The sequence below is a fragment of the Hyposmocoma kahamanoa genome, unplaced genomic scaffold (genome assembly GCF_003589595.1).
Source record: "Hyposmocoma kahamanoa isolate Upper Pololo Valley unplaced genomic scaffold, ASM358959v1 80, whole genome shotgun sequence".
In the NCBI taxonomy this organism is placed as follows: Eukaryota; Metazoa; Arthropoda; class Insecta; order Lepidoptera; family Cosmopterigidae; genus Hyposmocoma; species Hyposmocoma kahamanoa.
In genome coordinates, this window is record NW_020654051.1 from 10,207,124 (window position 1) to 10,218,190 (window position 11,067).

General features: G+C 41.4%; 1 protein-coding gene and 1 pseudogene across 1 annotated transcript in view; both read left to right on the plus strand.

Moving 5' to 3' along the window:
* LOC113233970 overlaps positions 1-1,447 on the plus strand; it is a 43,848-nt pseudogene extending 42,401 nt beyond the window's left edge.
* A 1,106-nt stretch (positions 1,448-2,553) lies between these two features.
* LOC113233971 (beta-1,4-galactosyltransferase 6-like) overlaps positions 2,554-11,067 on the plus strand; it is a 13,341-nt gene continuing 4,827 nt past the window's right edge. Inside the window, exons 1-2 of the mRNA XM_026469207.1 lie at positions 2,554-3,005; positions 6,726-7,082. Coding sequence (XP_026324992.1) covers positions 2,554-3,005; positions 6,726-7,082 — 809 coding nt within the window. The remainder of the gene's footprint in view (positions 3,006-6,725; positions 7,083-11,067) is intronic.

Below are 11,067 nucleotides of genomic sequence, written 5' to 3' on the forward strand. Positions count from 1 at the left end.
GACTCCTTTAGCGCAGGCTAAATTATCTAAGAATTCGAATGGTGAGTTACCGCTATTGCCTTATCAAAACCTTATTGGCAGTCTTATGTATTTGGCTGTAAATTCACGGCCTGATATTGCATACGCGGCTAGTTATCTTAGTCAGTTTAATACGTGTTTTACTAAGGAACATTGGAATGCTGCGAAACGCGTTTTACAGTATCTGAAAGGTACACTGAAGTATTCCCTGATTTACAGAAAAACAGGAAAAAACCTAGTCGGTTATACTGATGCGGATTGGGCAAATTGCCCTATAGATAGGAAGTCGTACACCGGCTTCGTATTTAAGTTGGCCGACGGAGCAGTGGCATGGGAGGCCAAGAAACAGCCTACTGTGGCTCTGTCGTCTTCCGAAGCCGAGTACATGGCGCTAACAACAGCGACAAAGGAAGCTTGCTACTTACGTAGATTTATTTCTGAAATTACAGGTAAACTATGCTCAGTTACGTTGTTGTCGGACAGTCAGAGTGCTATAAACCTAGTTCACAATCCTGTACATCACAACAGGACGAAGCATATAGATACTCGTTTTCATTTTATTAGGGAAAAAGTGTCTGACGGAATTATACGTTTACAATATTTAAAGAGCAGTGACATGCCTGCAGACGTTTTTACAAAACCTCTCGGGCCTATTGCTCATAATAAATGTACAGTTAGCATTGGTTTAGTTGTGTAGTATCTTTTTTTTGTTAGGATAATTTTCATGCTACTGAAAATTATTCTTAATGTATATATTTTTCGAATTTTAAAAGCTTCCTTTTTCTTTTGTATGACGTCTGTATGACTTTGTCACTCTATTAAAAAATCTTCAAAAACAAACACATCTTTCTTGAATATATTTTTACAAATACCTCTCCAAAAGCTCCAATAGAACCCAAATCCAACATTGACGAGTGTGTGTTGCCAGTTATCACATACGGATCAGAAACGTGATCCCTTACTATGGGCCACATAAGAAGGCTCAAGGTCACTCAGCGGGCAATAGAGAGAGCGATGCTCGGCATTTCCCTACGTGATAGAATCAGAAATGAGGAAATCCGTAGGAGAACTAAGGTAATCGACATAGCTCGAAGAATTGCTCAGCTGTAGTGGCAGTGGGCGGGGCACATAGCTAGGAGAACCGATGGCCGTTGGGGCGGAAAGGTTCTTCAATGGCGACTGCGCACCGGACTACGCTCAGTGGGTAGGTCCCCCACCAGGTGGACCGACGATCTGGTGGAGGTCGCGGGAAGCCGATGGATGCGGGCAGCGCAGGACCGATCGTCGTGGAGATCATTGGGGGAGGCCTATGCCCAGCAGTGGGCGTCGAATGGCTGAATGATGAAGCCTTGTCGTTGTTCAGTCAATGCTTAGACTATGGAAACCATTTTTTTTTCCATCCTCTAAGAGTCAATGTGATCGTCAATGTGCGGGGCGTGGTGCGTTATCTAAATCTAGGGAGGGGCGGTGAGTGTCCATTCTCTTTACTTTTGTATTCTTTGTCGCGGGTGCTATGGACACACGTAGAAAACCACAAATTACATAAATGTAAGTCATACAAATATTTCTCCTGACCCGGGAATCGAACGCGGGACCTCTTGCGTGGCAGTCCAGCATGGTAACCGTTTGGCCACGAAGGCAGTTAGCCAATTACGTTAGGAGGGATTACAATTAGACGTAGGTAAAACTTATAAAAGTGATCATTTAATAATAAATAAAATAAAAATTTTAAGATTAGGATCCCTCACCGCGAGCATCCGCCTGTAATGTAACAATCCAAGATTCGATTTTGGGGCATTACATTACAATATTGCTTCCCATGTGCCTCCCTGACCGATCGATATATAATTATATGTTTAAAAATGAAACTCCGTTGGTTGGATGGCGTTGCCTGTTTATAGCTAAATAACAACCTAACCATTACCGACACTATACCTACGGCATCTACTATTATCATTTTAATGGTACCGTATAGTGTGGTTATATGTTCATGAAATTTTCCACATGACAAGAATAATACTTTTTACAATTGATGGAACTCAATATAGATTGTTGGAAAGTATTAAATAAAGAAACTTATGAGCTAACGGAGCCCAACAAACATTATTTATCGCGTCTTTTTTTTTAGGATTTCCTTGATTTATGGTTGTGACAATGTCTACTCCTTAGAGCAAGTTAACCTTCAAAAAGTGAAGTGAAATAATATTTTGATGCAGTCAATCCATATCTTAGAATAAGTATATAGATGATTGCATATATGAGTTTGTACATGGTTTGTATTATAGCATGTGTTGTGTGGTGCTTTGTTGTTGAAAAGATAGTATTACGAAATATTTTGTACGTTGCGTTGGTGATAATTAGGTAAGTACCTACATAATACAAATGTGTAGATACGCGTAATACAACGGTAATAATATAATAATTATTTTTAGATTGACAATTGTGTCTAAAATAATATAATATAATAAATAAATAAATAATATAATAGTGTTATAGGTACACGTACGTCTAAAACCAGACATTGGTGGTCGTTCTATGGCAGCGAGAGCAAAAGCGGCGGCATTGGTGTCGCGCGCGATGCGCCTGCGATTCTCCGTATGTCTCGGCGGCTCAATCCTGCTCCTGACGTTTCTGCACTTCTTCCTGTGCAGCTCTTACAACTATCCATACATGTCACGTGCCTTTGTGCTAGACGACTTATATAAGAAGGTGAATCCTCAACTAGAGCTGTCCAAGTCAAAGCCACAGTGCGACTACAGCCGCGTGTTGGCGAGCCGCAAAAGCTTCAGCGGCTGGGAGGTGCATACGTTTCAAAACTATAACGACCTGTCCCTAGACGGGTTAGTGAACGGTAGTTTCGCCCCAGCGCATTGCAACCCGCTCGTGAGCGTGGCGGTCATCGTCTCGTATCGCAGTCGCGAGGAGCAGCGCAACATCTTCTTGCCTTACATGCACAATTTCTTGCGTAAGCAAAACATTCATTACAAGTAAGTAAACCAATTCTGAAATAACAGTTAGCCTGTATATAGTTCCACTGCTAGGCACAGGCCTCTTCTCACAATGGGAAGGCCTAGGCTGTAATTGTCACACGGGTCCAATGCGGATGGGTAACTTCATACGCATAATTAAATTACTTTGCAGATGTGTGCAGGTTTCCTCACAGAAAAGTTCACGATCAATCGCAATGCCTCGTCCAACTGTCTTCCTCCTGCCTGTTCGAAAGTGCACCTCACCAACATCAGAGGGCTGCACTCAAATCTCGATTCGGTCCACTACTACCTTAAAACCGACAAACCGCAGCTGCTGTTCCTCACCGAGACGCAGATGAGTTGTCCAACAGACGCAGCGTACCTCAGCTACCCCGGGTATATTCTGGAGCACAGGTTCGTACTTCGTGCCGGAGTCTCTGTGTACGTTCGCGATGACATCTGTGTCAAGCGACCTTGAGATTAAGAGTTTTTCTGTTGTGTGGCTTCTAGTTGACACAGGAGTTACACAAATAGTGTACTGATGTGTCTACTGCTCGCACAGTGGAGATCAGGAGACAACCAAGTTGTTCCAACATCTGAGCGAGACATCTGCTGAGGCTCAGTTTAGGTACCCAGTGGCGCAACTAGTCATTCTGAGGGACTTTAATGCGCACCATCAAGAATGTTTGTTTCCATACCAGATGACCGATCACGCTGGGAGAGAGACGCGTAAACTTGAGTTAACGCAAAGCGTTTCCCAGCTTGTCCGTGGCGCCATCAAAATCCCTGATGTTGTGTCCCATAAGGCTAATTGCTTGGACCTTCTGTTTACTGATCCAGTCCCGATACTCTGTGGTTGTGGATGTCCCACTGGGTACTTCTTCTTCTTCTTCGACTATTATCTGGTGAAAACTATCCGTATATTCCCCATCCGATCAGGGCCTTAGTGGTATGGACGGGTGTGGCGATACAGGTAAGCAGATTGGGATGAAATGAAGGGATGATGAAAAGACGCCATTTCTTTGCGCCATATCCCTGGCAGGTGTACTTTCATTACATCGTTACATCAGGAGACTCGGCGAGCTGTGTTGATGCTGTAGTCGAGGTCTTGCGTTTGGGTATGGAGTATTACATACCATACTCTGATGTACCCAATGGACCCCAAACTCGTCAATGGTTTAACGCTGACTGTAGCTGCGCTGAAGCACAAAAACAGTCCGCGTACCAAGCTTGGGCAGGTGCTCGACTGCGCAAAGCTCCGTGTACTCAGAACTTGAAGAAAGCTTTTAATAAGGCCGCCTAAAAATGCAAAAGTGTGTTACGTAGGTCCGAGTTCGACCATGTGCGCCTCATAGGGGCTAAGCTTGCCTCTTATCCAGCAGGTAGTAAATCCTTCTGGTCCCTGGCCAAAGCGGTCGGAACTAACTTTTGTTGCCCATCTTTGCTCTGCTGAAGTCGGACGGCACGCTGGCTCATACCGCAGAAGACAAGGCGAATCTTTTTGCCTCACTCTTCGCAAGAGTTGCGTCTGGATGCCGCAGGGACTACCACCACCTACCTCACCTCAGGCTGGCTACACTATGGCGCCAGTTCGCATAAACCAAAAAGAGGTACTTAGAACTCTGTGGAATCTAGACGTGAATAAAGCTAGCGGGCCAGTTGGAATTCCAGCAATAGTCCTACGTAACTGTGCGCCTGAATTGTCTCCTATTCTCATACGCTTGTACCGACTCTCACTTGAGACTAGTGTAGCTCCCAGAACGTGGAAACTCGCAAACGCGCAATCTGTCCATAAAAAGGGAGCAGAGCTGACCCAGCTATGGAACGTGTACTCAACAACCGTCTTTATTGTACCTTGAAGACAACGACCTCCTCAGTGATCGCCAGTACGGATTCCGACGAGGGCGAACTACTGGGGTATCTTCTTATGTATGCCTGTCACATATGGAGCAAGGCTATAGAAAAGCAAGACGAAGCACTAGCAGTGTCTTTAGACATTTCTAAAGCCTTTGACAGGCTCTGGCACGCAAGCCTTTTAAGTAAGATTCTCTCTTATGGGCTTCCCACTAACCTTTGCAATTGGGTCTCGGATTTCTTGAGCGAACGTTCGATTCGAGTAGTCTTAGAAGACTACTCTTCTGAACATATGGCGATAGATGCCGTTCTAACAAAGTTCCTCGGGGTTCCGTACTGTCTGCAACTCTCATTCTGCTGAACATTAATGATATGTTAATTTCAGGTACTTTACCAATGCAAGGGTCAGTGGAGAGGAAATCCAGTCTTTTCGAGAGTCTATTTTTAGCAGTTTGGATTGAAACTCTAGGCAGTCTCCGATTGGGGCGATGCCAATCTTGTCAAATTTAACGTTACCAAAACCCAAGTGTGTCTATTCCAGTATATTCTCCACAAAACGGAGTCCCTTTGAGATGACTCCGAATTTTCGTGATGTATCCATATCGATAGCCGACCGTCTCCAGCTACTTGGAATGGACCTGTCGTCCAATTTGAACTTTGGCAGATACATTGAATCCATGGCCAAAAATGCAGCAAGGAAGCTTGGTATCCTTTCCAGGGTGAGGCTTTACTTTACACCGGGACAGTTGCTCCAGCTGTACCAAGCACAATTCCGGACGTGCATGGAGTACTGCTGCCACCTGTAGGATGGCTCTGCTACATACCAACTGGCCACCTTGGATTCAATTAACAATCGTGGCAAGAGACTTATAGGTGACCCAAAATTGGTGAAGGTGAATCTGCAGAGCCTTGAACACCGCCGTAAAGTTGCCTTTTTTTTTTTTTTGACGGGGGAAATCTTTATGGATACCCCTGAGCCCAGGGAGACTCAGGAGTTATGTGGGGACTCTCCCTCCAAACTGGAGGGACTACCCCACTAAAACCCCCCCGGGTTTCCCTCTCGCCGGTTGAGTCGGCGCCGTGGGATCAGTGAACATTCACCACGACGCCGCCCGGGCCGTAAAGTTGCCAGCTTATCGGTATTTTATAGGATATATCACGGAGTGTGTGTGATGGAATTACACGATTTAATTCCGCCTTCCCCTTTCCATCATCGGAGGACCAGACGTAGGCTTGGGTACCACCCCTATGTTGTGGATATTCCAAAGAGTCGCACGAGGCGTTACGCTTCCACATTTATATGGCGAACGGCAATGAAGTGGAATTCCCTGACTGCAGACTTGTTCCTTTTCAAGGCGAGAGTGAATAGGTATTATGTGTATGATCCATCGTCGACATCATCGTCACTTTCCATCAGGTGAGATGAAGGTCAAATGCTCACTTACATATTATAAAAAAAAATTAGGTATGCATTTTTAACAGAGTCTAGAAGGTCTTCGAAAGGCATGCAAGTAGTGTTAGTATCTAAGCACCATGCAAGGATCAGGTGGAAATGCCACGGGACACAAAGAAATGAAAAATATTAATAATTATTTTAGGTGATTCATTAAAAGATACTTCTCAGGTAATCTACAGCAATAAAGCACAATTATGCCAATACTCAACTAGTTACTTTAATCGTCGTTTGTCGAAATTAAATTTTTGTTATAAGTGCGCGTTGAACTCCATCTTACCTGATGGTAAGTGACGATGAAGCATGCATACCTAAATAATGCCTATTCACTTTCGCCTTGAAAGGGCCCCTGAAATGTAGTAAGTAAAGACCGCTTAAAAACATAACTTCGATATTTATAACCATCTTCGCATGTACCTTACCATTTATAGAATATACATAGTCGAGCAGGAGGACGAGAAGCCGTTCAACAAAGGTTTGTTGTACAACACTGGCGCGCAGCAGGCCATGGCCGATGGGTTCCCGTGTCTGGTGTTGCACGACGTGGATCTGCTGCCGCTTGACGCCGCTAACCTATACGCCTGCCTTAGCCAACCGCGGCACATGAGCGCCAGCCTCGACAAGTTCCGCTTCTTGCTCACTTACGACACCCTGGTGGGAGGCGCGCTGGCCATCCGCGCCGACCAATACGTGCAGGTCAACGGCTTCTCCCACCGCTTCGAGGGCTGGGGCGGCGAGGACGACGACTTCTATAATAAGATCAAAGATAACGGCCTACGCGTACTCAGGTTACTACCTATATTTGACTTACTTACTTGTTCGAACATATCGTGTATTAGTTATTTCGGAGTGAAGTTATCAGCATTCGTTAAACCGCGAAAAATATCTATCGTAACTGTTGATGCGCCGGGTTCATTACTCGTATAAGGACTATTCTCATTTCTGCAACTTTTTTTGTGCATAATATGTATTAAAAAACGATATACTTGTATTACTTAGTCAATTTCTATTTAAAATTAATCGAGGTAGTTTATATTAATATGGGTTTTTTCTATATTTACACAATATAAATATTAATTTAAATCATCATTAAGAAAGTGACGAAAATGTCACTTCCATATCGTGTGCAAAGTCCATTTACAATAATACAAATTAAAATTGAATATATTTATCTGTAATAATTATTCTATATTAATTTACGATAATACTTAGAATAAACTTTCTAAAAAAGACTAAATAATTACAACATAAGTAAAATAATGGATTCAAAATATTTCATAACGTTTGTGCATGAAAGAATTTTCACCTCCTGCATATACTTATTGAAAGCAGCCATAATTTATTAAATCAGATAACAGAGTTTCTGAACAATTACAGACAAGAAACACAATGCCATCTTGAAAGTTTTTGACAGTTTGCCACTTCCGGGTTAATACTTTTGGCGCACAGACCTTTAAAGTACGATTTTTCAAAAATTTGCCTGCTATTTTGGTCAGTTTTGTGGATTACATATCATAATATTTTATTCAATTAAGATCTATCAGATATCGTAAAATTATGAGCTATTATAACCGTCATCTAGGCATTTCTTCGTATTTTATAAATAGAAATTGAGGCCACGAAAAAGCGGTATTAAGTTTGAAATCTCGCCTCCATGGAGGTCACCCACGTGGATTACCGTTATCCATAGAGGTGACACAATATCCATGGAAGTGACAATATAATAATGGACGCTTTTTATCAACTTAAATAATAATAATAATAACGCATACACTCAACATAGCCCCGTACTAGGAAAACCCTGTGTCGCGGGTGCCATGGATACACACACATAGACAACCACAAATTACACTCAAACTCACGAGATAATTAAATGTAGGCCATACAAATGTTTCTCCAGGCCCGGGAATAGAACCTGGGGCCTCGTGGCAGTCCGGCATGGTAACCGTTCGGCCACGGAGGCAGTTAATATATATCAACGTAATTAATTTGATTTATATATACTTTAGTAGATAATTATGGCGCCCACGAAAAATGTTAGAAAGAGATAGACGTAAGAAAAGCAAGAAGAAAAGAAAAGCAGAATGCAAGAGGAGCAATCGGGAAAAAATATAAAAGTAGGGTCAAGAGCACGTCAAGCTTGACACTTAAGATTTAAATCCAACTCTATGCCGCTTAGGATAAGAACAGTCCAAAGTACAAAGTGTCAATCTTGACGTGCTCTTGCACTCTTGCGAAACGAAGAAAAGAATAAGTACTATCTATTGACCAAATGACAGAAAGAAAATAGAGAAAGGAATGGCGTAAGAGGCTAAAAATTCTCAGAGATAATAGAACATGCAAGGAAAGACTTTTAATCTGTCTTCGTGATGATTCACCGCCTTCAAGCGACATCGAAAATCAACCGATGAACCGATTGCGCATCTTCCTTCTATTTCAAACATCTCCTTCTGTCCCAAACATACGAACTTGTTCTGTTTCAAGATGTCTTTCGTCATCCAGATACTCATCTCCATCACTATTGGTAAATTACTTGCTTAAGAGACTTGATTCACAAAGTGTTAGTAGGTAGTACAGGTACAACATACCCTCTGAGGATTGGATTGAAGACTGCAAACAGTAATCACCACCATCATTATTGAAATAATGGTGAAATTTGCCGAATAGAATTGAGACGTTTCCGTTCCAAAAAATCGTCCTTAAACTTTTTTACAAACACGACTTAGACCAGAGGCGTCCCCTGACAGGACGGGACGGCAGTCGATCCTTCAGCAGCCCTATATGCAAGCACACACTGACGGCAATTATGTCGCGGCATCCTTAAACGTGTCACGGTATCTTTAGGTATGCCCGGACATTTTTAGGTGTGTTGAAGCATACCGTCGCTACATCGTTGCGTGACGTGTATTGAATGCTATAGTTGCATGGCGTCAAGCAACTATAGACCAATGGCGACGCGGAGCGGGTTCCCTGAAACCTATCGATGCATCCTTAAGGCCGTCGAGGCATTCATAATACTGCCGAGGCATTCATAATACTGCCGAGACACCCATAAGGCTGCCGAGGATCCATAAGACTGCCGAGGCATCTCTAAAACTGGCAAGGCATCCCTAAGGTTACCGAGACATCCATAAGGCTGCTGAGGCATTCCGGAGGTTGCCTAGGCATTCCGGAGGCTGAAGGCTCGGCATGCCTAAGCATATCGCAGCTTCATTTTGCAGCTACGATCATAATCACTAAAATTGCAACTATAAAGACATAATCTTAAGGTACATTACTATTCGTCACCTAAAAATCCCTTGCCGTCACGTCCTGTCAGTGGGCTAACTTTATTACGTAGTAAAAGTAAAAAGTAATTTCTATAAGGTAATAACATCTTCTTTAGCTGGTGAAAACGAAGAGGCTTACTTTTTTTGAGGTCAAATGACAACAAAAAAGTTCAGTAAACAATAACCTTACAGTAATTAGTGTTTTGTAAATTATATTTTATTTAAATTATTAAACTATTTTTCATGTTATAAGGCTGAATATATCAACATTATTTTACCATGGAACTTGATAGACTAACAAGGCCATTAGCTTTAGCACTCCAAGAGTAAAAATTAGATAATATGAAAATGTCACGACATCATAGCTCATTTTGCATTTTCCCAAAAACTAAAAATTTTGTGTTGACCACTTTCTTTCTAAAAGTGCGAAGTGTTAAGTAAATAATATTGATTATAAAAACTATTATTAGTCATACTGGTACTCATGTGACCTGATATTAAAAATATATTAAAAATTGAATAGGAGACTGTGTTAGTGTTCCTAAAAAAATTATTTTAATAATATAGAATTTACATAATTGAATATACCTAATCCGACCGGATCGAAGGAATTTTTTCTGAGTGTTCGATCTTTGTATTAATAATTATAACAAACTAGTGGAGTAATTTCACGAAAAATAATTGAATATCAATTCAATAAAAATTTAATTAATACAGTGAATAGCGACATCTCTCGCCAGGTCTGGTAGCTGTAAAGGTACTAACTGGGTGATAAATCCGTTAAAGATTTCTCATAGATGGCGCTACGACTAAAAAGTCTTTGAAAGGCCAAGTACAAAGACACGACGCAAGCACATAGAAGAATTCGTGAGGTCCGTTGGTTCGTTCCGTGGCTTAGTTGGTATAGCGTCTGGCACGGTATGCAAGAGGACGTCGGTTCGAATCCGACCGGATCGAAGGAATTTTTTCTGAGTGTTCGATCTTTGTATTAATAATTATAACAAACTAGTGGAGTAATTTCACAAAAAATAATTGAATATCAATTCAATAAAAATTTAATTTATACCTAATACTTTAAAGAGCCCAAATATAAATCAGTATGTAGTGGTTACGTAAATAAAAATAAAAGTAAAAAATACGTTTTATTCTACAGTAAACCACACATGCTTCATTAAAATTAAACTAACTTGTCATTACCTTGGAGTTGTGTCACTTCCGTGGAGGCGTGTTTTCTTTTTTCCTTTTTTTTTCTTGAAAACTACAGTGATAATAGCTAGGTTCTTAAGTGAAACATATTGTAGAATACGGTACCTTTCATTTGAGACTACTTTGAATTAAAAAACATTGTTTTTTTTTATTATTTCAAGTCCGTTTTTGAGAATGGTATAAGTATTAGTTGTTAACTTTACCTAATTGTTATTCAAACCTTTCAATTATCCGAATGAGAATATATCTAGCTTTATAATAGGGGTTAAAGTATGAAATTGCCGATTTGTACTGAAAA